The 26,483-nt window shown below is 46.9% G+C and overlaps 2 protein-coding genes across 3 annotated transcripts in view; one reads left to right on the top strand and one right to left on the bottom strand.

Moving 5' to 3' along the window:
• Positions 1-281: 281 nt before the first annotated feature.
• On the bottom strand, positions 282-5,685 carry ASCL2 (achaete-scute family bHLH transcription factor 2). The gene is made up of 2 exons (XM_082237746.1): positions 2,805-5,685; positions 282-1,204 (listed from the first exon to the last, which is right to left on the bottom strand). Exon 1 carries the CDS (start codon positions 4,032-4,034, stop codon positions 2,850-2,852), a length of 1,185 nt encoding a protein of 394 aa, XP_082093872.1. The 5' UTR covers positions 4,035-5,685; the 3' UTR covers positions 282-1,204; positions 2,805-2,849.
• Positions 5,686-7,084: 1,399 nt separating this feature from the next.
• The window catches only part of TSPAN32 (tetraspanin 32), a gene marked incomplete at its 3' end in the record, with an annotated part of 37,967 nt that continues 18,568 nt past the window's right edge, over positions 7,085-26,483 (top strand). The window contains exons 1-5 of one of the 2 annotated variants that reach the window (XM_082195214.1): positions 7,085-7,434; positions 14,826-14,925; positions 16,823-16,943; positions 18,095-18,192; positions 22,353-22,427. In XM_082195214.1, the coding sequence (XP_082051340.1) occupies positions 14,860-14,925; positions 16,823-16,943; positions 18,095-18,192; positions 22,353-22,427 (360 nt within the window). In that variant the 5' untranslated portion in view covers positions 7,085-7,434; positions 14,826-14,859. Of the gene's footprint in view, positions 7,435-14,825; positions 14,926-16,822; positions 16,944-18,094; positions 18,193-22,352; positions 22,428-26,483 lie in introns of those variants that run through there. The other variant, XM_082195215.1, reaches the window with a different exon arrangement.

Below are 26,483 nucleotides of genomic sequence, written 5' to 3'. Positions count from 1 at the left end.
TTAACTGTAGTTAAGTGTTGATGAGTTTTGACACACTGGGCAACACAACAAACTGTGGTTAAGGGAAAGCTTTCCACACCCTGGCTGCATAGGAAAGGAGGGAAGTATACAAGCAGAGGCTAGGCTCATTAAGTGACACTGAACCATGGTTCAATGTGACATCTGAACCCAGATTATGAATATGAATCTAAACAAAGGTAAAAACAGTATTAATCTGCTTCTGTAGCTTTCCCTTTCCCACATCCAGGAGAACATAATAAGACAGCTATGATAACAAAGGCTATTTATAAATAGATTTTATTTATAAAGTTGATTTACATAAAATAGGATACTCTTTAAAAACTGCATATATACATCTCAACAAATCCTAACAAGTGCATACAAAAATACCTTCAATACATTAAAAATAAAACTTCAGGGTTGTTGTTTTTCTCCAGAGAATTGAACCTTCACACCAGACCCAAAAACAAAATACAAACAAAGTCTTGGGACATCATATTTAACACAAACAGTTTTACACTCCTTTAGTATAAAATGTTAGGAAACTTTATCTAAGTTGTGTAAGGTCTCAAAACGTCCTAGCTGGCAGTGTTAAGAAGTCAAGGGTGCAACAGACTTCTACAAATATTTCCTCTCCAATTGCAATTTCTAGAGATTTTTTGTACAAAAATAAGTCTTCATATCAACAGTGTTCACACAGGCAGTTCAAGTTACTCGTATAAAGTTAATTTCTGACATGGCAATAGTCCCCTTCCCATTCAGAAAAAAGGAAGCATCAAGTTTTAATTATTTCACCCCTTCCCATATAAAAAGTATGCACGTATTAAGTGTGGAAGCCCAGTAATCTCCATCTGCCACTGGAATCAGAAATAAGCTTTTTCATTGGTAATTCAAGAACTCAAGAGGGGGCACCATATACTACTGTACAACAGCAGGTATAATCTTTGGCCCCTGTTACCTATTTACATAATTGCACTTTTTTAAAAAGAAAGAAAGAAAGATCACAAGCCACTAGTCTTTTGTTTCATGAAAGAACAATGTCAGATGTCACAAGGATCTGAGCGTTCGATATCCTTTGCAATGAGGCTCACGGGAAGTAGGAAGCATGTTAAATTAAGGGTCCTTGTTGCTCTTCTGCTGCATCTTAACGGGTGCCTGGGACAATGAGGTACTGAAGTTCTACACAGCGCTCCTTTCAGTCTTGCTACAAAAGAAAACAGAAAGGCCATTAGGAGCACATAACTGACAGATCCAGCGGAGCTGAGGGGAGCCATCCAGGGCTTTTTCCCCTGGTCACATAGCTAGACTAATCCATGCAGTGTAGACCTCTTCTACAAGTTCCGTTAAAGCAATTCAGGGTGCAGTAAGTCCCATTGAGCTTAGTGTGGCTTACTTTTGAATACACGTATATAGGATTGCACTGTTGCTGTCTCTTCTCCAAGCAAAATGTGGTACACATATATAGCATTTCTCAACACAGTCACCTCTATTTTGTCAGGAAAACTGGTGTCTTCTAAATCTAGCCTTTTCCTGCTTTCCTTAAGAAAATATAACTGGGCTTGTAAACAGCAGGATTCTGACCAACAATTTCTTGCATGTCAGCACCAGTATGTGAACGTACCTGTACGCAAATTTCACTGAAATTGATAGGATCTACAAAACTATTTAGAACTGGAGGGATTCGACTGCAATCCTATATCCACACCCAAGAGATTGGAGTAAGCCACACTGAACTCTGTGGGCCTTACTTCGGAGTTGTACAGGGCTGCACTCTTAAGTTATCCTGCAAGGCAAACTCACCCCAAAACATTTTTAACCTTTATCTTTCTTCTTTCCAAATGAGAAACACAGGTAAGCGGCAGATACAATGCCCTTGCCAACTCAAACAAAACTCAGGATGAGAAACCACTCAACTGCAAGCGGTATCCATCCTGAAATCTGAATGTTTATAAGTTATGTAAAACTATTGGCAGAAACCTTTGAAGTGAAGTTGATTTGGGTGGCCCTCCCCATGAAGAGAACCATCTTCAATAGTGCATTAAGACCACCGAGAACACCAACACTAAGCCCATTTTCATGGTAGCCCCATTCATTTCAGTGGAACTTTAGCACCACTGAATTGCTTCTGCATTACCAGCTTCAGTCAATTTATTTCAGCCTTCACTGGAAAGTTTTGCATGCAAGCAATATTAAAACATCTGAGTCATTCACATGAATGTCTTGACTTGCAGCCGCCGGTTTCAGTTATTTGGTGCTAACTTCCAGCTACACCGGTCAGTGATGGGCCAGTTGTGTGCACGCTGCCCCTGCCACCCTGGCCAGATCAGCTTCAGATCACCTGTCTGATCATGTGCCAAAATCCCAATCCAGGTTGACAGGAGGAATAACTGTCTAACCCTGGCTGACACAGCAATGCAGCAGGGGACTGTTTAAAAACACAGATTGTGAAGAGAGTTTTACCCTGAAATGACTCAATGAAAAGACTACCACGAAGAATCATAGAACTGTAGAGTTGGAAGGGACCCTGGGGATCATCTAGTCTAACCCCCAGCAAACCGGGAATATGGGGCTCAAACCTGCAACCTTGGCATTAAGAACTTCCTGACAGTTAGGAGCTGTTCAAACTGAGAAGGTGGTGAGCTCCTTCCTTGGAGGTTTTAAAGCAGAAGTCGGATAGCCTTGGGGATACCTTCCAACCCTACAAGTCTACGAAGAAACAGTGGCACGCTTACGACCTCCTCCCATGCAGCTATACTGCGAAGCATGTCCCGCTGTGTCCGACGGGGCCCCTCTCTGCCGCTTACCGGAGAGCGAGCTCCCTCGACGGAGTCGGCGGTGGCGGCTGGGGGTCAGTAGCTGCCGAACCAGCTGGTGAAGTCGAGCAGCTCCTGCTCCTCGGGGCTGAGCGCCCCCTCGTAGCCGCTCTCGTCCGAGGAGTACGCCGAGCGCGGCGAGCCGGGCACCGAGCTGCCGTCGCGGCCGTCGAAGGAGGGCGAGGCGGAGGAATACGAGCTGCCGCTGCAGCCTCCTCCGCCCGCGCAGGCGGCGGCGGCGGCGATGCGGCCGGGCTGCAGGAGCCTGTCCTGGAAGGCGGCGCTGACGGCGTCGTGCTCGTCGAGGAGCTGCTGCAGAGCCCGGATGTACTCGACGGCCGAGCGCAGCGTCTCCACCTTGCTCATCTTCTTGGCGGCGGCGCCGTTGGGCACGTGCTGGCGCAGCGTCTGGAAGCCCAGGTTGACCAGCTTGACGCGGTTCCTCTCGCGCTCGTTGCGCCGCGCCACCGCCGCGGCCCCGCCGACGCCCGCCTGGCCGGCCAGGCCCGGGAACGCCAAGCGCCGCTTGCAGCGCAGCAGCTCCGGCGAACTGGAGCGCCGCTTGGCGCTCTTGCAGCGCGACGAGGACTGCGCGGCCGGGCCGGGCCCGCCTTTAGCAGCGCCCCACTGCGGAGGCTGCCCCGACGGAGAGGGTCCCGCCTGCAGCCGGAGAGCCAACGAGGAGGCCGGGTGGGCGCCGCTGCAGCCGCCCAAAGGGAAACTCTCGCCAGGCGCCTGGTGCGTGGCCGTCGCGATCGCCCCGCCGTTCATCTTGGGGCATCGATGTTCCCGGCTCTCGGCCTCGGCGCCTTCGCTAAGATCCGGAGTTTGGCGCGCAAAATCGAAGCGGCGGCGGCAGGCTGGAGTTCCCTTGAGATGCAAAGGTGAAGGCCGGCTGCGCTGGGAAGGCGCTGGACCCGGGCGCGCTCCGTCCCCGCTTGCTTGCTTTCCTTCCTTTCTCGCTTCGTGCCTCCCTCTTGCTCCTCGCGCGCTGCCCAGGCACCTCTGCAGCCAGCGCCTCGTCGCTCTGCCCCTTATCAACACGCGCTGCTGCCGCCGCTCGCGGGCCCCCGGCAGCAGCAGCACGCGACGCGGCGCGCGCCGCACACCCCACGCGCAACCCCCCGCCGCCCGCTTGGCTCCCGAGCCTCCTCCCACCCAATGGGAAGCTCGCTTGGCAACTTCGCGCGCCCGGCGCGTGGCTCCCGGCCCAGGTTCCATAAACAAGCCCTCCTCCTCCTCCTCCTCCTCGCCAGGCGCACGCGCTGCGCCTCATTTGCATCCCAAAGCGGCCCGGCCGGGGGCTGCGCGAGCGCTTCGCCCAGCACCTGAGCGAGCAGCGCCTGTTCGGCAAGCTCTGTCCCCACACACGACTTAAGGAACTTGGGAGTTCAGCTGCTAACATAAGTAGCGTCTGTATTGGGAGTCTTAATATTGAGCCAGACCCAAGGTGCATGCTCTGCACTGTGTCCACCTGGACAGACAGCTAGGTCCTAGGATTTCAGGGCCTGCTGTGCAGGTGCTGCAATGCACTTGGGGCGAGGTGTGCCCCAGTCTTCAGGGTTTCAGTTGCATAGCTGCATAAAAGCATAAGATGCTGCCTTATGCTGAATTAGACCTTTGATCCATGTTGGCTCAGTATTGCTTGCACTGACTGGCAGCAGCTCTGCAGGGTTTCAGACAGGTTGCTCTCCTGGCCCTACCTGGAGATGCTACCTGGAGATTGAGCTAGAGACCCTCTGCGTGCAAAGTGGATTCTCTGCTACTGACCCCTTCTCCATAGACTGGGCGCGTACAACTTCGAATGTCTGAGGTTGTTTTCATTACTTTGGGCACCCCAGAAGCCCAGATGGTGTGGGGAAATTTCATGGGTACAGCTGTTTGTCTCGAAAGGGCGTGATCCCATATTTCCACTCCATATGCTGATTAGCATTTTGTCTTTTTGGGGGTGGGGAGATGCAGAGCGCCAAAGCATTTACATAACATTGATGTCACCCACACACCCCTAAGTGTCTTTTCCTCTCTTGTTCAGGTTCAAATGAATGGAAGAATTAACCTGTCCTTTCAGGATCACTTTGTTTAATGTAAATGGAAAAAACTTTATCTGGCTGTATGTTCTCTGGCTAAAAGTGATACACAACGATAATAAAAACATTGCCTTCTTGGTCCCCTTTGCAAACTCAGTTCTGTACAGTTGTTTATACAACAACAAGCCCTCTATGCAACACTTATTTAATTGCCACATACAAGTCTTTCATCAGCTGTAGTTTTGAAAGAGGGATTTTTTAAAAGACGATTTGTTGCCAAAATATACTGCATCGCTCTTTTAATCTGGATTGGAACAATCTGGTTCTTTCCCCCTTCTGGCACGAGATAGCAGCGTTAGCAAATCTTGCATTGCATTCAGCACTTGTACTGTGTGGATTGAGAACAATCTAGTGCTTGCCCAGAAGTTGGAACCTGTCAGTGTGAAGACCATGAAACATAAGAGGGCGGCAGATTGCAACACTGGGAATGTTTCTCATTCTGGCCATGGTGGTCTTCAAATGCAGCAGCAGTAAGAAGGTTATTCACCCCCGGTCTCTTACCTGGAGAATTTAACAGAAGACTTTCTTCTGAGCATCATCTCTGCCCCAGAACTGATTTAGCATGGGTTGACGATATCCAGCCTCTTTCTCACAGATGGTTGAAAAGTTTCTTCATGAAAATTTTGTTTGGCTGTGTTTAAACACTAAACAAGGTGTAGAACAGGGGTAGGCAACCTGAGGCCCATGGGCCGGAAGCAGCCCACAGAGGCCGTTTAACCAGCCCATGAGTTGCCTCCGAACCGAGTTGTCCGCTGTACGAGTCCCCACGCACTGCGCTAAACGGGCATGGCCGATTTCCGTGGCTCTGGAAATCACTTCTGTGCATGTGCAGATGCCGGAAATCACGTCTGCCCATGTCCGTGGTGCTGAAAATCGCTTCTGTGCATGCCCAGATGCCAGAAATCGCTTCTGCGCAGGTGCAATTTTCGGCATCTGGGCATGTGCAGAAGCAATTTCCGGCGCCAAGGACATGCACAGACGCAATTTCTGGCATCACGCTGCGCCTGTCTGGCCCGCAGAGGATCTCCACGGGAGTGATCCGGCCCATGCACGGTAAGCTTTGCCGACCCCTGGTGTAGAAAATTCACTTTAATTTGGGGGCTCCTTACAACAATTTAAGAGTGGAAAATCAACTTCAGCTTGATTGTTTCACCAAAAGCTCTCCAGGAGGCATCATGTTGAAGAATAAAGTAGCCTATTGGATTTCTGCAGGGAACTAAACTGAAGGCTGTAGACAGAAAGACCACTGATGGCTAGTTCAAGATTGTAGGCTTTTAACAGAGGCAGATTTGACCACTACTGCCTTAACATATTGGGGAGAGTGGTACCAATTGAATTCCTATAACATGCAGCTTTTATTATTGTTGTTATTAATTGCATTTGTATCCCACCTTTTTCTCTAAGGACTTCATGTCTCCCCCCTCAATTACCGTATTTTTCGCTCTATAGGACGCACTTTTTCCCCTTCAAAAATGAAGGGGAAATGTGTGTGTGTCCTATGGAGCGAAGACGCCATAGCCCCGCAACCCTCTCCCGGCTGGAGAGGTGACGCGCGGCTATGGCAGGAGCTCTCTGCTGCGCCTTTCCGCTGCTCCCTGACCTGCTCTTTGGGGCTGGTGGTGGGCTTACCCCCGCCAGCCCCAAAGAGCAGGTCGAAAGGAGCCTGGAGAGCGAGAGGGGTCAGTGCACACCGACCCCTCTTGTTCTCCAGGCTTCCAAGGTAGCCGCCTGAACGCCCCTTAAACGGCACCTTGTTTTAGGGCGGGAAAACAAGAGGGGGAAAGTTCTCCCCCTCTCTGTGCAGCGCCTCCTGCCACTTCACTGAAGGGGCGCTGGGCAGAGAGGGGGAGAATTTTTTTTCTTGTTCTCCCCCCTCTAAAACAAAGTGCGTCCTATTGTCTGGTGCGTCCTATGGTGCGAAAAATACGGTAATCCCCCCAAAAACCGAGTAAGTAGGTTAGGCTGAGAGGCAACGACTGGCCCAGTGTCGCCCACTAAACCTCCTGGCTGTGTGGGTTATTGCTGGAGCTTTCAGATGAATCTTTGGGGCCGGGCAGAAGCAGAGCTACCTTTTTGCCAGGAGTACCTATCCTAGAAATCCCAGCCCCACCCCTTGTGGGGGAATCCACACTCATATGTCAAAAAACACAAGCGAGTGTAATTTATTTTGCTTCTTTGAAGTCAAAATTGAGGTTTGCAGGTGTCTTGGCCTATCTGCGTACCAACTGTTGAAAAGTACACAGTGTTACCGTTTACACAACAAGTTAAGGTATTTTTGCCTTGCCTAGAAACATTTCACTTATACAGTACATGTGCTTATTCATTTATTTTCATGCATATTTATTGTTGCATTTATATCCCTCTTTTCTTCAAATGAGCTCAAGGAGGCCTCCCACCATCATTTTATCGCCACAGTGAAGCAGCTTTGACGGGAATATCCAGACTGGCCCAGGTTCACCAAGTAAGCTTCAGGACTGAGGATATGGTGTTGGGTCTTCCCAGTCCCACTGCAACCCAGGAGTCTGGAATCTCAGGTGGGGAAGAGCACATGGCCCACGTTGGAACCTGCCTTGTACCAGGTCAACCTAATTGGCCCAACTAACTCAGCATAGTCTACACTGACTGGCAGCAGCTCTCCAGGTTTTCAGCCAAGGTCCTCTCCCAGCCCTACCTGGAGAGGCCGCCAGGGATTGAACCAGGGACCCTCTGCTTTCAAGGCAGGAGCTCTACTGCTGGGCTGTGGCCCTTGACCTCTAGGCCTCTGTCCAGGTGTCAAGACTATCCCGGGTCACACCCCTCCCTGGCCTTGCTCTGTGCCCACCTCAAGTGCTTTTGCCTGGCCGGAACATGAAATGTGCGCATGCCTGGATGGAGGTAGGTGTGTGTGACTTACACATGGCTGGAATGTAGCCACCGCTGCTAAGGCAAGAGTTGTTATCTGTTGCCCCACTCACTTTTATCGCTAGCATCTGCCCTCTGGAAGGTCATGAACCAGGGAATGTGGCCCTCAGGCTATCAAAGGTCTCCTATCCCTGGGCTACATCTACCAAATATCAGACTTCTAGGACTAGGTCATGGGGAGATAACAGTAATCATTTCAGCATGTGTGTGTGTGTGTTTTAATTGTACAAGCCTGCCCGTCCATCTGCCTGCTCGTCCATCTACCTTACAAAGTCACTGGGGCAGCTTTACATTTCCTGGCTTTAATGGTGTTTCGCATGACCTTAAATGTTCCTTCACATACTTCAGTTGTCCTCTCTCTGCATGTGCTGAAACTGCATGCGCATCCTTTAACGGGCGTGAGAGAAAGAGAATACTTTCTCCCTCTTTGTGCTCTGTTCACATGTACCGTTTTCTAAAGGTGGGCGAGCTTTTCCTCACCATTTCCCTCAGCATCCTATTCATTTAAATTCATTTGAAAATGCCTGGGCCTCTGTTTGGGTTTCTAAGGCACATTTTGAAAACTTTTTTTTTTTTTTTTTACAAAAACCTCCCCCACACCCACCCGCCCTGTTACTGAGGGGGTTGTGTTTTTGTGTGTGTGGTAGTGGGGGGTGTTTTGTGGGGGGTTTCTCTTGGTTTGGTTTCTTTTAAGCCAGCTACAGTCAAACTTTGTTTCCATTCACTGCCGCCGTCGCGTCATGAATGTTAAGCCTGGCAGACCCAACCGCTCTCCCCGCCTTGCCTCGGCAACCCCTTCCGCTCCTTCCTTTCTTGAAAAGGAGACAGGCCTGGGTTTAAAAGTTTATTTTAGCTTTGATTGTGCATAGCTGCTAATGCATGTTAATCAGCTCTCACAATGCATCCTTGTGAGGCACCAGAGAATGCAGGCTTGGGCTGTGGGGGCTTTTTGTTCCCAGGTAATTGTGATGGTGAAGGGGAGCTTGCTCTAATTAATTTAGTTAGTGTATGTTTTGGTGTGAGGGTAAAGGGGCTCGGTGATTTATAGGGCACCGCTTTTCTTCTCTTTAACAGGCAAACTCCAAAGTGCACATAACCATATTATAGCCAGTAGGTGAAAGACTCTGAATGCACGGAGGCAGCGCCAACACCCCCTGTAATTTTCTGTTCTCTGCGGAGACCGGTTTCTACAGGAAGAGAGGTGCATTTTCAATGCTTGGCTTCTTTGGCCGTCTGCAATCTCACGCGCAAAAGAAGATCTGAATAGCCTTGAGACTATTTTTCTCCTTGCTTACTTTGAACCCGTTCTCAAAAGAATGCCCCAAAGATTCAAATCCTTGGTGGTGGTGTCACACCAGATCTAAAATACAGAAGGGTGAAAAGGAAAGTTCTTATCAGGGAAAGAGTGGTGGGATTTAGTCTTTGAGCTGCTAGTGAGCCAGAGGGTCAGACTGAATTCAACTGTACCCAAGACTCAAATGAACCACCTATTGCTTCTTAGCTTGATTGTGTACTAAAACTTCATTCTGCAAATAGTTGTTGATGCCCCAGCACAATAGAAGGCATACAGTCTGTGTCAGAGGTTCCCATTTGGTGGTCCGTGGTACTCTTCACATAACAAAATATACCATAGAGAAATCAAAAATTTCAAAAGTAGGGGGTCTATGGTTTGGTTATTGAAAAACAGGGTCTGCTAATTTGCAGCCAAAATATATTAACTCCTCTGTCTTTTCAGGCAATTTCTAATTCAACTGTTAGCCAAAGCATCTTCCAAGAACACTCCAAAGACAGTTTTGGCTGCTTCTAGATGCCCTGCGCATCCAGCAGCCATCTGATTTGCTTGCACAAATTGGAAAACACCTTTCCAAGTTTGAGCTCCTCTAGTGTAAAGGTCCCTCTCATTCCTACCTTTCTGCTGCTGGCTTCACGTATCACAAAGGGAGGGAAAGAGGGTAAGGTAACAACAGCACAGCCAGAAGGCAGGGTTACTTGCTGGTAAAGATGTTATCATCCCAAGAAACCTCCCACTTCATTCCCACAAGGCTTTTTCTCAAAGACCTGCTGTAGGTTTCCCATTCTCTCGAAGTCATGTACAAGATTTTACACTAGATCAGTTAATCCAAGCTAACTGATGCAGCAGCTTCCCACCCAACTTGATATTCAGTATGGCTTTAAAGCTATACACTCAGAAGTGTGGTGGAGTAGAAGACAAGAAATAGCCACTTTTCAGCTGGTTACAAAAGAGGCGCTGAAGATGTTGCAGCATTTTGTCAAGGCTCACCTTAAACATGAGACAAGCAATATGGCAGACACGCACACCCCAGTTCTTCTCTTGCTTTGATTCTAAAGCAAGATAGAGGAGAATTTCTCCCACCATCTTACCTGGCTTGTTGACCTGCTTTCCAGGCTGCTATTAGGGCATCAAGTGCTATTATGGCTAAAGGACTGAGCATGTCTTTTTTTCTGCCCTTTTCTTTCTCTTCCCTCCTTTCCCCTTGCTATTACCTGGAGCCCTGAAGAAATGTAATTTCCCCAGTGTATCTGATAGCGGCAGGTGTTCACAGGAAAAATCACATTTCCCAGACTTCCAACTGTTGGGGACAAAAAGAGGAGGAGAGAGCCTCCTAACATCTCTTCTGCCATCATAGCCACAGCATTTTCCACGGCAGGAGAAGATAAAGCACTTTCCCACTTTGTCACCAGATCAGGAACATTATGAAATGACTGGAGTCTTACAAGGGAGTGAATTTGGAGGCTCATGAGAGTGACAGGTGTGACCAAATTCAGAACATTTCCCAGACCTTGGCTACTTTTGTTTTCAATTGCTAGTCCTAATCCAAAATGAGCCTAGGGGAGCTTCCCCATCTCTATTGAAATGTGTTCAGGAATAACTTGGGTTGCAATCGTAACCCCGTGTACCTGGGAGTAAGCTCCACAGAATGGAGTAGGACTTTCTTCTGAGTAGACACAGACCTGCACTGTAAATGGTAAGATTTGGTCATGGTGAGCAATCATGTGACTGCTTTGATATGCATCCAATTGCACGTGCTGAGATGGGGGTCTGAGCAAATGTATATGAATGCTGTATCTAGACCAGTGTTTCCCAAACGTTTTTGGGCAACGGCACACCTGTTTACCGGAAAAAAATCTCGCGGCACACCACCATTAAAGCCCCGCCCCGTGACGTCAGCGCGCAGCGTCACGCCGGGAGGGATGCACAAAAGTGAACGTTTTTTCCCTTCCCCTTGCCGGGGTGGGAGGAGGCAGCAGAGCGAGGGACTGAGGGACGGCGGCAGCTGAGGCGGCGGCGGCTGTTGTGGTGGTGGCGGCGATAGCGGGCGGAGGAGGAGCCGTCGCCGGGAGTTGCTGCTGCTGCTGTTGCTGCTGCTGCCCGGACATGCCGGCCTCCTCCTCCTCCGCTGTCTCGCGCTCCTCCCTTTTGCGCGCGCTGCCCCGCCGCTCGGCACCACCACCGCGGAGCCGCCCCCGGCTCGACGCGGATCCTCGCCGCCTCTCGCCGCCCGACTCGCCCGCCTCCCTCCCACGGCACACCAGCCGGTGTCTCACGGCACACTAGTGTGCCGCGGAACACCGGTTGGGAAACACTGATCTAGACACACAAATGTGTTCATGTGAATGAGGTGCAGCATACGGAAGAAAGTTTGGAGTGGGATGCAGTGAGACAGAATTTCAAAAATGGAACAGGAAAGGAGGGAAAGAAGAATATATTGGCATCCTTCTGTCTCAGGAGACAATGGAAGAATGCACCTTCAGGGTAAAGTCAAACAGCTGGAGAGTTACAGTGCCCGCTGTGGCTGTGATGACAGGTGTCATGTGATCCTGACTAAGGATATACAGTGGTGCCTCACAAGACGAAAAGAATCCGTTCTGTGATTCTCTTCGTCTAGCGGTTTTTTTCGTCTTGCGAAGCAAGCCCATTACGGATTAGCGCTATTAGCAGCTTTTAGCGGCTTATCTGCTGATCGGATCCGCTGATAAGCGGCTTAGCGGCTTAGAAAAGGGGGGGGAGGGAAAAAAACCAGCAGGAACTCGCAAGACATTGTCGTCTTGCGAAGCAAGCCCATAGGAAATTCGTTTTGCAAAGCACCTCCAAAACGGAAAACTCTTTCGTCTAGCGAGTTTTCCGTCTTGCGAGGCATTCGTCTTGCGGGGCACCACTGTATTCTCAAATATCTCAAGGGCTGTCACTTGGAAGAGGGAATGCACTCGTTTTCTCCTGTTCTGGAGGGTAGGACCTGAACCTACGGGTTCAAGTGACAAGAAAGGAGTTTCCGACCCTTGGTATCCCTTCCAACTCTATGGTTCTATGATTCTATGAGAATTCCTGAAAAAAATCAGCAGAGGCCCTTTCCAATTCATCACGTGCTGCAAGTGTGGCAGCAAAACTGGAGAGGGGACATGTTTCTTCAGCCAGTTACAGTGCTCCACCCTTTCATTATCTCTTTGCCCCCTGTACTTTCTTTGTAATGTCTGTGTAAATGCAACATATGATAGGATGTCATCACACCGTATGCTCCTCCCACCCCGGACCAATACCGGATGTTGTGAGGTGAGGCAGACAACAAACCATAATGAAGTGACAGTACACATTTAGTTGCCTAGACATGGCAGGAAAGGAGGAGAGAGGCATGGAGTCGTTGCGTGACAAGCTGCAGCTACTGAAAATCCTGCCCTCTTCCGCATCCAGCCACCCTAAAACAGATTTATTCATCTCTGGGTTTTTAAAATCATAATAATACTTGTACATATTTTGGAAGGTGTCGTCGTTTAAATCCCTGAAGCACAATATGATGACAAGCTGCAGCTGCTGAATTTCCCCCAGTTGTGAACACCAGTATTGACAATACAGAAGCCCAAATGTTGAAATGTGGCCGTCACCAGCATAAATCATACGAGGACCGCAAACTCGCCATGCATGACATTTCCCTGTTCCATGTAGATAATGCAACTTAAGATCCTGTTCGGAGAGCTACTACCTCAGTTGAACAGAGGAAACAAAAATGCTTCTTTTAGTCTCTGAGGTCCTCTAGTGGACAAAGTGAATTGACTCCCAGATTTCCTTTATGGTCTAAAACAGGGGTGCCCAAACTTTTTTCAAAGAGGGCCAGATTTGATGAAGTGAACATGCGTGAGGGCCAACCAAAGTAGTACCTCAGGTTAAGAACTTTGCTTCAGGATGAGTACAGAAATCGTGTGGCGGCGGCACAGCGGCCCCATTAGCTAAAGTGGTACCTCAGGTTAAGAACGGACCTCCGGAACGAATTAAGTTCTTAACCAGAGCTAGCACTACTACCATGGGGGCCGGATTAAATCGACCGGAGGGCCGGATTAGGCCCCCGAAATGGATTTTGGACATGCCTGGTCTAAAAGTTTAGGTTTTGTTGTTGTTTAGTCGTTTAGTCATGTCCGACTCTTCGTGACCCCATGGAACAGAGCACGCCAGGCACTCCTGACTTCCACTTCCTCCCGCAGTTTGGTCAAACTCATGTTCGTATCTTCAAGAACACTGTCCAACCATCTCGTCCTCTGTCGTCCCCTTCTCCTTGTGCCCTCCATCTTTCCCAACATCAGGGTCTTTTCCAGGGAGTCTTCTCTTCTCATGAGGTGGCCAAAGTATTGGAGCCTCAGCTTCACGATCTGTCCTTCCAGTGAGCACTCAGGGCTGATTTCCTTAAGAATGGATAGGTTTGATCTTCTTGCAGTCCATGGGACTCTCAAGAGTCTCCTCCAACACCATAATTCAAAAGCATCAATTCTTCAGCGATCAGCCTTCTTTACGGTCCAGCTCTCACTTCCCACTTTAGGTTACGGAGAGGAAATGGAGGGAAGACAAAGGTGATGTTACATATTTAAAGTGAAGGGGTTTGTGTGTAATCTTCTAAGCTTTTGTTGTAACCAAAATCTATTTCGCATATGAGTAATGAGACTCTCCAACAGCACTGTTCCTGTTCACTGTTCCTACCCAGGTCCACCAAGAAAAAGGGCCCCCAGCTTCCAAACTGCGTTGCAGCCGCCAGTGTTTGTGCCATGCATAGTGGGACTCCCTGAAATATCAAAATATCCTCTTGGAAGGTGGTGTAAGATGACACTATAGAGAGGAGGAGGAAAATAAATTTTAAGTCAATGTAAAGAAAATATATGGTAATCCAAAAACACAAACCACTCTCTTATCTGCTTTTGTGTAGCCCCTGCCTCACCCTTTAAAACCTTGTGCCTCTACTTCTTCCCATGTTCTCTGTGTTACTTCTGACATCATCTTGTTTCTGAGCCTAGCGCGCAGAGTACCCTTCCTGTCCAACTGCCTGTTTCTTTTTTCCTGTGGATGAACTTCCTAGATAAGATTTTGAGTTAGCTCTCAGACTCTGGCAAATGTCCTGCACTGTATCTATCATGACTTCCTTCCTCCAGAATGGTACCATCCTGCCAATTCATATAGTGCTCCCAGACATTGCAGTGCTTGGTATCTGCATAAACATGGTCCTGTGAGGTTCCATTTTTAAACTAGGCTTGATTCGTGTATTTCTTTATTGCATTTCTATCCCACCTTTTCCCCCAAGGAGCTCAAGGTGGTATATACATGGTTCCCCTCTTCTCATTTAATCTGTGAGGTGGGTTAGGCTGAGAGGCAGTCAGTGGCCCAAGATCACCTTGTGAGCTTCATGGCCAAGCGGGGATCGGAACCCTGGTCTCCCAGCTCCTAGCCCAGCACTCGAACCACTACACCACAGTGGGTGAAAATGCTTGTCATGTATGCACAGACATACATGGCTCTCTGTATGTATAAATAGCATGGGGGGGGGAGTTCACGGGGAAACTTTTTACATTTTGTGAGTTATTAAAATGAAACTCTTGGAGAAGCACAAAGTCAGTGCAATCATGTGTAACTGTATTAGGGGATAGTTGGTAAGTACTAGCACTACATTTCCCAAGATGCAGTGGGGCAAGCACCTCCTGTAAGTCAAACCTTCTTTCTAAACAGACTCTTTTGCAACTTCTCCAACAGAAAGATTGCCAGTAAGTGGTGAGAAGAGGAAGGCATGGGGCAGAGATACCGGGTCCGAGCTGTGAAGTGTCAGCTGCTGGTGGCCAGCTTCTTTGTGATGGTAAGAGATTGTGCAGGAATAAAACACCAATTTGTTATTAGATGTGGGAATTTAATTTCATAAAGAAAACAATGGAATGTAATTTTAAAAATAGATACTGGGAGGGTGTAGTTAAACTACAGGACTTAACAATGTGTCTCGGGGGTCTTATCAATCCTTTACAGCACTGCCGGCTCTTATCCGTAGGTTTGTGGTTTCTCCATTTGTCTTTCTAAATGTGGTGAGAAAAGCCCTTGAGAAATGTCACACCAGCAGATGTTGCAGCCTTAACACAGTTGCTAAGAAAGAAAAGTTAATTTAGTATGGTGAATATGCAGTTAAATTATTTATCTTTTTTAAAATATATATATATTGTGAAAGGATAGGATATAAACCATTTCAGAAGTAAGCCTCGTTTCTGATATCTTGGGAGATAAAGCTCTGGAAAGGCATTTATTTTGGACTTCTTGAAAACCTGGCCTTCTGCCTTCTTCTTTTAGATATTATATTTCATATCATTAGTGAACGTGTTTGAGAATTTGTCACTGGTGCAATAAAAATCGCCCTGCAGGGCTGCAGCTTGGACTGGGAGTGAGCACACCTCTCCACAAAGCCTTCTGATGTGAGTTGTGTTGGGGACTAAGAGTTAAGGAGCTGCAAGGGGTTGAGGTCCTATTTCACCTCAAGGGCTCACCTTCCTTCTGTCGACTGGGGTGGGTCCCATTAGTTGCCTCTGTTGTCCTAGCTTACTTTGGTGTCAGCGTGATGATTCACAGGCCTGCAGCTGCAACTGAAATTGTGCAAGGCAGCCGATCGGAGCTACTTCCCATTCTCTCTTTATTCAACTGGTCAGCGTGCTCCCCTTGTTTTCCTCTACCTTGACTTGCTGTAGTACTGCGATAGCAAGCCAGAAAAGAGCCCCAGCTTTGACTACTGTGAAGTCAGACCCCATCTCTTTACCTGACGCCTCAGGCGACGCAATTGAAGGTTCCATTTCATTTGCTCTGCAATTTTCTTTTTACCTCAAGTCAAGACATTGCTGGGTGTTGAAGTAAATCAATTTTGATCTGGGACGCTGCTGTGTTTTTACATGCTGTTTGATCGATTCTGTTCTGATTGTACGAAGGAAACTATATAATGTGGATGAGGACAATTAAATATTTGTATCCACTCTTCTGCTCACAGGCCACCCAGAGCAGCTTACAATGTAGACAAATTAGCAACAACATCAGGGCAGCAACAACAAGAACAACAACAACAACAACAACACTAATATAATCTAAAAGCAGCAATCACAACACACATAAGTTTCAAACAGAAATCGAGCATTAAAAGCTCATTGAATTAAAAAAAAATCTTTTCAGGTGCTTTTAGATTTCATTATTGGATTCTTTCCTCTTGGAGTTTAGTAATTGGCAGTGGCTAAACTAGGGGCCTCAAGCTTTTGGGGCCTGGGGACACATTTGGAAATCGAATAAACTAGCACAAGCACCACAACTAGCACAAGCACCATTTGACAGAAGAAAAACTGGAGGTTCTCAGAGCACCATCACCACCACCCACAACCAGACAGAACACCCACACAGACCCAAAAATGAATGAATGAATGAATGAATGACTAAATAAATGTCAACCCATGCCCTGCAAAGCAGGCACTCCTCCCTAAAAAAATCTCATTTTAATTTTTTTTCTTTTTGAAAGGAGGAACAAGGAACCGTAGCAGGCACCAAAAGTGTGTCTGAGAGCACCACACACCCCGGGGCTAAACTATATACACTAGAGTGGCTTTAGAGCCTATTTTAAAACCTTGTACATAAAGAATAATATAAAATGTGCCAAAAGGTCATAGCTGTTGCCTGATTTGTGTGCTTTCCCTTCTGTTCCGCACCCCCCCCCTTGACTTCCTCTCTCTTTTCAGGTGCTTGGGGTCTCCCTCACCATACTGACCATTATCAGCTACTATGGGAAGCACTTCACCGTCATCAGTGAGGTCTCTTTGGAGACGAACCTCTACAAAAGAACTTTGCTTCACCGTGGAGGCAAGTTCTGGGGACTGGATTCAAGATTTCTATATCTTGTTGTAAGAAACAGTTAAAACTGGCCAGTTTAGCTGCTTAAGTGGGGGTTTTGTTTGGCTTCATATTTCCTTGCCCTCCCTCCCCCCCCCCCCACATTATTAAGGTTATTACATAACTTTAATGGAATCGTTGGCATGGAACTCAAGGTAGCACCAAGGCAATGGTTCTGTTAGCACAAGCAGTTCTGTTTGCCTCATGGGAAGACCCCCTTCTCCACACCCTGCAAGTCATTCTGAGGGTTCCCCTGACCCTCCAGAGCAAATTTGGGGATGGTTGGGGAGTGAGTAGAGGGGGAGAGCAGGGGAAGCCCCATGGTACTAGTAGGAATTCTTGTGCTGGTTTCCACCAGCAGAATGGCTTTATTTTCCTGATGTGGATGGAATTCTAGATCCTATATTTTTGGCCTCAGCCATTTTTATAGTTGCAAGTTTGTTATTTGTGATATAGGCCATAACATTGAAATGGCTGCATAGGAGAAGGGTTAACCTAAAACAAGCAGTTCAAAATGATTATTAAGAGAAAGAAAAGAATAACTTAAAAGGGGAGTAATGTGGGAAATGCAGTATAAAAACCTGAAATTAAAGAAGCAACCACAAAAGGGGGGGGGAGTCAAATGTATAACTGTATTGGATTATTTGTGAGTTCTGTGTTTGGTATTTGTATGCTTATAAACTTTGGAAAAAACAAAAAACCCAGCTTTAACAGTCCTGAGGATGGTGATAACTAAATTTCCATCTCTTCACTGGAAGATTGATAATTGCACTGGCAACCTCTTGGCTTACCTGCCTCACGTAAAGATTATTGTAATCAGCCCTGAGAGTTTGTTTCTTACACACAAAGGTGGGGCAACATTGTTTTCAAGGGAAAAATACCAAATAGTCCCTTCATACAACTGCTAGAATCCAGCTGCTTCAGAAAATACTGCTTCGGAAAACTCCTTGGCTGCAGAACAGCCTTGCTTACAAGACGTTGGTTGAAGGAAAGTCTTGCTGTAATGTAGATTTCAACTTTGGGAAGGTTCCTGCCTACAACTGGATAGTCAGAATTGAGCAGAGAACTTCTTACATTGACAATATTTTGGCCTACTCACTTGTACATCTCCCTTTCCTCAGTTTTTTTTGCTGGGATATGCCTGAGCATCCTTCTGATCGTTGCTGCCCTACTGAGCGTTGTTGCCACGGTGAGAGAACTGGAGAGTGCCATGGCAGCGGTAAGTAGGGGCACAGCATGGGTCTGAACTGGGGACTGGGTCCCCGGATGCTGTTGGAAATAGAGGGGTGGACTAGGCAGGCCTTAGGTCTGTTGTGACAGGCCTCTTCTTGTGCTCTTATGGAGTAAGAGATGCTGCAAGCTGCTTACCCTACAACTCATTGAAAGTGTTGCGTGCACCCCAGACTCTGAACACCAAGAGATTCCAGTGCTTATCCAGGGTTTAGTTTGCTTGGAATGAAAGATCAGTGGAGACTGTGGTGTCCTTAGGATTTATGGTTTTATTTACACATATATACAACCTGGGTGTAGGATGAAAAGGCACACAATATTAACATCCCAACAGCTCTTCCTTCTCCATTAGTCACGGCTTTGGATGCAAAGACCATAGCATTGACCCAGTCTTTCCCTGGTTGTGGGGGTCTATCATTGTTCTCTTAAGTTTGTTTAAAAGAATAAGAAAGAGAGATACCTCTACTTACGGACGTGATCTGTTCCGGGGTGCCATTCACACCCTGAAAGGTCCGTGCGCGTGACGCGTAACGTGATAGAGTGATCTGTGCATGCGCAAAGCACGCAGATTGCTAAGCAGCAAACCCAGAAGTAAACACTTCCAAGTTTGCCGCATTCATAACATGAAAAAACTCACCATGAAGCAAACGCAACTCGAGGTATGACTGTATAAGGATTTTAAATTGTGCATAGGAGACATAGCAAACGATGCAGCCTGTAATTTTTTACATTGTCTTTATCAGCACAAATGTGTTGCACCAGATAGGAGTGTTATCAATGAAACTGGACAATTGGAGATAGGCATACTATCCATTTTCACATACCCTAAGACAATCTGATATCAGGAATGGCCCAGTGCAGCCTCTGACGTACATAACAGAGCAAGATACAGAGGCCATCTCATGCAAAGAGATGCTTCTGGCCTGATACGCTGTGCTGCTGTTTCTCACATCTAGCACCTCCAAAGCAGCACACGAGTGGAACTTCCATCTCACAACCCGATAGGCATGTATGTAGCACTTTCAAGCATGTATAGCACAGCAGGGGGAGGGTACCCAGAGACTGAGATTGGGGTGGAATTAACCTAAGCAGGGCCAGCCTGCCCATGAGGCAGGGTGAGGCAACCGTATCACATGGGAGAAGCCCAAGAAGCGGTGCCCTGCCACTTCCGGCTTCTGGCAAGATCTCGTGAGATCTTGCCAAACTCTCAAGTGATCTTGCAGAGTGGAACACGCTGACACCACCGCTACATCCCTTGTGATTCCCGGCAACTGGCATTCAGAGGCATTCCGCCTCTGGCATTAGAGGAACAACAAAGCCATTGCAGTAGAATTCCTGTCCCCCACCCCTGCATACTGTACCTGCCCGTTCCTGTCCACTTCCTCTGTAAAGGAAAAACATTATATATAGAAATCTGCCCTCAGATGATGGCAAGCAACCAGTAGTAAAGCAGGCCTAATATAATTAGATTTTCAGAAAGTGTTGGTGCCTGCTGTCTGAGTGGAGAAAGCATTTGTCTTTTGCTTTTCTCAGAGCGGGAAGTCAGGGAAAGCCCTGAATGTTATTGATTCCATTGGTTTTTTCCGCTGCAGTGGAATATCCAAATGCACCTGAAATGTTAGTTAATTGGAGCATGTTCACTTCTTTCATTCAGCATAGTCCAAAGGACTGCGTTAGTAAATATAATTCTGGCTTGCAGAGATAGGAATGACTAAGACTGTTGATGTCTTGGCCTCAGGTTACTTGAGCCAGGGGGGGTTGGAAATAGAAACCTTATTGCAGTGCTTCCAGATTGCCTGTTTGCTGAGCATTCATTCTACTTTGTTTGAAGGAAGGTTATACCATGTCACATCAATCAATTGCTACTGCACCCTCCCCAGTGCATTCCCCAATCACTTTCCTTACTGCAAAAGATTTGAGGTTGCTTTTTTAAAAAGCATGCTTGCTGCACAAGGGCACTAAAGCCACCTTGTGTAGCCTAAATGTCCTGGCATGTGTCTGAAGAATATGCTAGCATCCTCTTTGCAGCCACAGGAGAGCTCAGTTAATACCACCTCCTAGATTCCCCCTCTCCTCTTTGCCCAGATGTTGTCACTGTAATATATGGGCAGAGTGAGGGGATCAGTGTCACAGAGGGCCCTTCTATTTCCACAGTCATAGTGAGTTGGATGCATCTAACCAGGTAGCTGATTTTTTTTCAAGGTATGCTTCACACTCACTAACCCACCTTGGTTATCACTAGAGTAAATACACCACAGACTCTTAATAGCTAGAACATTCTCCCCCAACACCAACATGATGCCACCTTTCTCTGTTCCCAAATCAAAACCTACTTCAGGCATAGGCAAACTCGGCCCTCCAGATGTTTTGGGACTACAACTCCTGTGATCCCTAGCTAACAGGACCAGTGGTCAGGGATGATGGGAATTGTAGTCCCAAAACATCTGGAGGGCTGAGTTTGCCTATGCCTAACCTACTTCTTCCAGGAAAACTTTCACTTAAACTGGGAATGGGGGACATGTGTCCCTCCAGATGCCATTGGACTACAACTCCCATCATCCTTGACTGTTTTCCATGCTGTCTGGGACTGATGGGAGTTGGAGCCCAGCAGCATCTAGAGAGCCATAGGTTCCCTATTCATTAACTTAAACCCTTAGTTGTCCTCTTCAACAGGGTGCTCTCTCTGTGTGTGCCTGCATATTCATCACCTGTTTTATATTCCTCTCTCCTTCCCTTCTTTCTGCTTATGTTCCTCTGCACAGCATAATTCTCACTGATGGCGCTGTATAAACAGATGATCCCAAATAATCTATGGCCCATATTGCTAGACATGATATTTGCTGTTATACCACTAGAGGGCACATAGTTCCTTTAAATTAAAACACACTCCTCAGACTAACCACATTTTCCTGCACTGAATGGTGTTCACTGTTTCAGCTTGTTTAAATACGTTGCGTTTTGCCGATCCGGTAAGCAGTGTTCTCTTGACTCCTGTGCAGTGAAGCCTTCTGGGCACAGCACATGCATGAGGGAAGAGGCAGGGTGCTGGATGGGATTATATGTGAGGGAGAAAGAGGACAGGGGCTGAACAGGGTTGTGCTTGGCAATGATGAGAAAGAAAGAAGAGAGAGAGAGAGAGAGAGAGAGAGAGAAGGTGGAGGGACAGAAAGAAGTGGCATGAGAAAGGTGGGAAAGAGGAGGTAGGGGTGTGATGGGGTAGCATAGAAAGTCAGGGAACAAAAACAGGAAAAGGTGGAATGGGTGATACCCTTTGTGGAGCAGATTGCCAAGGTGGTGCCTTCCCATTTGCCCCAGGCAGCATGACTAATAGTCAGGGAAGATGGGGGATATAGTCCAAAACATCTGGAGCACACCACATTGGCATCTCCTGTTGTAGAGTTTGCAGCAGGCATGGGAAGGCCACCGACTGAAGGGCAAGGTAGGTGAGCAAGATTGCTGCTTCATATGTGTGCTGGGATTTACTAGCCGGCAGGCCTCATATATTTTGATCTTGCTTCATTTGTGCAGCTGTCAGTAGGCATCGCAGCTGCTCTTTATAGCAGTGGTTTGTATTCTGTCGAGCCAGCAGAGATGCTATGAGCACCAAACCTCCGGCTTCATAGATCCTACTGCCTCAGTAGGGATAGCTGTGTGAAACTGCAGTAGTGAAAACCTCAGTCGCAGCACTATAGCTCAGTTGGTTAGGTAAAAGTAAAAGGACCCCTGATCATTAGGTCCAGTTGTGACCGACTCTGGGGTTGCGGCGCTCATCTTGCTTTACTGGCCGAGGGAGCCGGCGTACAGCTTCTGGGTCATGTGGCCAACATGACTAAGCCGCTTCTGGCGAACCAGAGCAGCGCACGGAAACGCTGTTTACCTTCCCGCCAGAGTGGTACCTATTTATCTACTTGCACTTTGACGTGCTTTCGAACTGCTAGATTGGCAGGAACTGCCAACTGCTAGGTGCTTTCGAACTGCTTTCGAATTGCTAGGTTCTCAGTTGGTTAGAGCTATGTTAATAACACCAAGGTCCCAGGTTCATTCTCCACAACTACATATTCGTGCCTTGCAGGGGTTTGGCCTAGATGATCCTCAGAGTCCCTCTTCCAACTGTATGGTCTATTCTAATTGCCTTCTGTTTCTCTTTAGGTTTTTTTCTGTTTTGGAGTGGTTTTCTGTGCGTCGGTAAAGGCCACGTATTGGTCAATTACTAACGGTATTGTGGTAAGTACAGCTTCGTGATGAAACGGCAGGGAAAGTGCTACATGGTTGAAACACAGAAATATTGGTTGTCTCAAAATGGCGGTGAAAGATGGTGGGGTTTGTAATCCTGCAGCACCTGGAGAGCCACCCCAGGATTAGGAGGTGCCTGGAGGAGAGAAGGCATGCCAGCTGCAATACCACTTGGGCAGCCTAAAATAGGTCCCCATATCCAGCAGTCCTCATTGTCCACCAACCCCTGAGTATCAGAATCAGTGACCAATGTGAGAGGGTGGAGGGGAACTAAAAAAAGTTTATCTTCCATTGGTGAATTTTAGCCTGTACATCTCTAGATCAGAGCTATGTTTTTCTTTTCTCAAAGGATGCTTGATGCGTGTAAAGCACTGAATCCATAAAGGTTAAATATGCTTGCTTCAGCTGCTTCAAATCACATATCTATCCATGCTTCCACTGTAGTGAAATCGCATCCTTAGAGAGAAGTGCTGGGAGCGCTCTGTTGTGTGTTGACAGTCTGATCCCATAGCCAGATAAATGGCAAGTTCTTTCCTTTCAGCAGAGTGAAATCCTAAAGTATATTTGCTTGATAGTGAATCTCACTGAAAACTTCTGGGACTCACTTCCAAGCAAACATGTAGAATGCGAGTGTTACCGGATGTGCCTGAATCTGACAATTCAAATGCATCTTTTGAAAGAGTATCAACACGCCACTGAAATACCTTATGCTAATAAATAGTTCAGAAAGAAATGGTTCACAAATCAGTGGTTCACAATCACCTTTCTGGTTCAGTTCTAAAATAGGATTGGTGGCGATACTAAAATAGATCTCCATCTCTAGATCCATGTTCCTTGCTACAATTGGCAGCCGGAAGCATGACAGATCTAGTATTACTCATGCATTTTATGTGTTGCTAAGTAGCAAGCTGCACTTTAGAGATAAGGCTGTGGCCAGCTGTGTGGTTGACAAGAGTTATCAGGATAAATACAAGGTGTAAAGAAGCTATGTCCATGTGTTCATAGCAGAAGACAGGATCCCACAAAGCTCTGCTTGTATGCTGTCATTGCCTGTAAACGCTTACAAATAAACGAAAACTGGCCTAGAATTATAATGCTGTTGCAGGAATATATAAACACAGGCTCTGCATGCAGGAAAAATATGTTGACACAATGCCAAGCCACTGGGAGAGACCTTCCACAGCTTCAGAAGCATGGCTCTATTAAGATGCTGATGGCATGTGCCCATCTCCACTTCTGCATGGTAAAAAGAAGTTGGCTGGGGGGTATTAAAAACAAACAAACATTGAAACTGGATTTTTTAAAAAGGCAATTGTTCGATACTAGATGGTATGTGCCTCATTTTTGGAATGTGGGCTGGGGAACTGGAAGTTGCATTCGGTCAATCAACAGTACATGAGACAAAAATCTGGGCAAATGCGGGGACCCCAAACATGAAAAGCATCTTCCACTAAAAGAGAGTCGCTCAAAATGCTTGGATTCTTCCCTCAGAACTAGGGCAAGAGGACTTGTAGGGGAAAGCAGCCAGTGGAAGGAGCACTCTCCTAGAAATAGGCTAATCAGGTGAACAAATCATCTAAATATCAGGAATCCCCTGCATCTTCCATCAGACAACAATGAGGCCCTCCTCCCTTTCGAATGCTTGAGCAAAAGTATGATCCTTTGACTGCCCCAAAATAGGTGTGGCCACTTCTTACTGCGCTGGGATCTCTGATGGACCGTCTGACATTGTGCTGTGATTAATCCCTGGCGAGTCTACAGAAGCTTCTGAAATATTGTAATGAATGAGATATTGCCTTCAGAGCTGTTGTGCTCGATTCTAGTGGCAGTCCAGATGGAAAGCACATGGGATTGCTGAATATTAAAACAACAAGCAAACAGATGATCTGGCATCCCAGCTAATAATCCATCTCTCGCTGACAGCTGCTAATATGGAGAGCTTTTTGTAAGCCATTGCTTGAGTATCTAATAGCGGCTGTTTTGGCCTATACAAGCAGTGTTCTGCCACAAGGGAATTAATTATCAGAAAGCACTCTAACTTAATAGATTATGAAGTGCTCCATTTATCTAGGGATAAGAAAGTTACGCCTTAAATCCAACTGCATTCAATAATGCTGTTCCTCAGTCGGTGATAGCTAAGGTCAGTGGATTCACCTTATATATTCCACTCCTATATTTACCTGCCCATACAGGTACAGGTGGGTCGAATGGAATAATTACATTTGCAGGAAATCAGTTCAGCGTTGCTGGTGGTTTATGCTTGGCTTTATCTTTAGTTTTTTTTGGTAACTTTTGTGTTTCTTTGTCTTTTAAGCCAGTGGTTCTCAAACTTGGGGGTAGATTGTAGTTTGCAGAGTAAGAGCAATGTTTTCCAGGAGGCAGCAGGCAGAGCTAGATACACTTTCCTCCCAACTAAGGTTGAGCATTGCAGTCATTAAAACTGTTATGTTTACTACTGAAGCTTCAGAGAAGGATGGGATACAGTGGTGCCTCGCAAGACGAAAAGAATCCGTTCTGTGATTCTCTTCGTCTAGCAGTTTCTTCGTCTTGCGAAGCAAGCCCATTGACGGATTAGCGCTATTAGCAGCTTTTAGCGGCTTTTAGCGGCTTATCAGCTTATCGGATCAGCTGATAAGCGGCTTAGCGGCTTAGAAAAAAGGGGGGAAAGGAAAAAAAACCCGCAGGAACTTGCAAGACATTTTCGTCTTGCGAAGCAAGCCCATAGGAAATTCGTTTTGCAAAGCACCTCCAAAACGGAAAACTCTTTCGTCTAGCGAGTTTTCCGTCTTGCGAGGCATTCGTCTTGCGGGGCACCACTGTATGTGGGAACTTTTGTTCACAGCACCTCCTCCCTCTTCTGCATACTTCCCTGAGAGGCTGGTTTTAGGAGGGTCTCAGATACCCTCTTCTGATGCCCATGTCAAACTACTGCCCCTGCCCCTAAATTGCATACATAAACAGACTGCATGTACACAGTTTCAGCTCACTCACCTGCTGAAGGGATGGTTTTTGGGGTCAGGAAGGTCAGATAGTAGGGCAGGTCTAGCAGCAGCAGTCAGCCACTGGGAGTGAGGAGGGTGCTCACTGGCCTGACTTGGCCATGCCTCCATTCACCACTCTCCCTGCCAGGCCCCCAGATGTATTGTAATGGTGAACCAACAGTGACAACAGAAGGCAAATCCACTTCCCATCTGCAGTGGCTGCTTGCCATTTCAAGTTGCCCAAAATGTAATGCCCCAATTGATAGATCTATGAAATTTATTTGTTTCCTAGCTCTGTACACTGGGTGGGTGGGGGGTTCTCCACAGGCCATAACACACACTGGCCCTGGAATGTGGTCTTCTCTCTCTCCTCTCTGTCTTTCTGTCTGTCTATCTGACACTCTGGCACTCCATCTCTGTAGACTGCTTGAAATTAGGGATGCATTAAATTAGGCCAAGGGGATGCAGAGGACATGCAGAAGACACACCACAGCTTCCCACATGCTGCAGGTTGGCATGGGCAAATAGATCTATTTTGGTTTCAGTCTCTCATTCTTCCAGTCTTAAATTTAGTTCTTCGCATTTCCACATCCATTTGCATTTTGAAAATAATAATAATAAAAACTCGTGAAAATTCACTAGCATTTTAATGTGAATTTCCCTTAATTCCCCAATATAATGCATTTTTTAATGTTATTTCCACTAATATATGCATTTTATTGCACATTTTTAATGTACACTTTACCCTAGTATATGCAATTTTGTGCACTTCATTTGTCCGAAGAGCTGCATTGCAAATTCAGGGAAGTACAGATTTCAAAGAATGACTAACCACTAAGTTTTACCACATTCCCTGTTTCCCCCCCTAAATTCTTTCTGCCTTTCAAATATGTTTGGCACTTCATTTATTGTGCCTTCCAATCCAAACTGCTTCAAATGGCATTGGAAAGCATCCTCCTAACTCTTTACAGTTGCATTAGAAAGGAGGTATCCCTGAATGTGTCTCTTAAGATTATTTAATGCTTTTCAGACACATTCCTGAGAGGGAAGACAATAGATCCCTTTC

This window comes from Podarcis vaucheri (assembly GCF_965113315.1).
Source record: "Podarcis vaucheri genome assembly, chromosome: 1".
Taxonomy (NCBI): Eukaryota; Metazoa; Chordata; class Lepidosauria; order Squamata; family Lacertidae; genus Podarcis; species Podarcis vaucheri.
Note: the sequence above shows the minus strand (reverse complement) of the source record. Positions and strands in the feature narration are given on the sequence as shown.

Coding starts and splice junctions, on each gene's coding strand:
- ASCL2 (XM_082237746.1), bottom strand. CDS start 4,034: ATGGAACCTGGGCCGGGAGCCACGCGCCGGGCGCGCGAAGTTGCCAAG.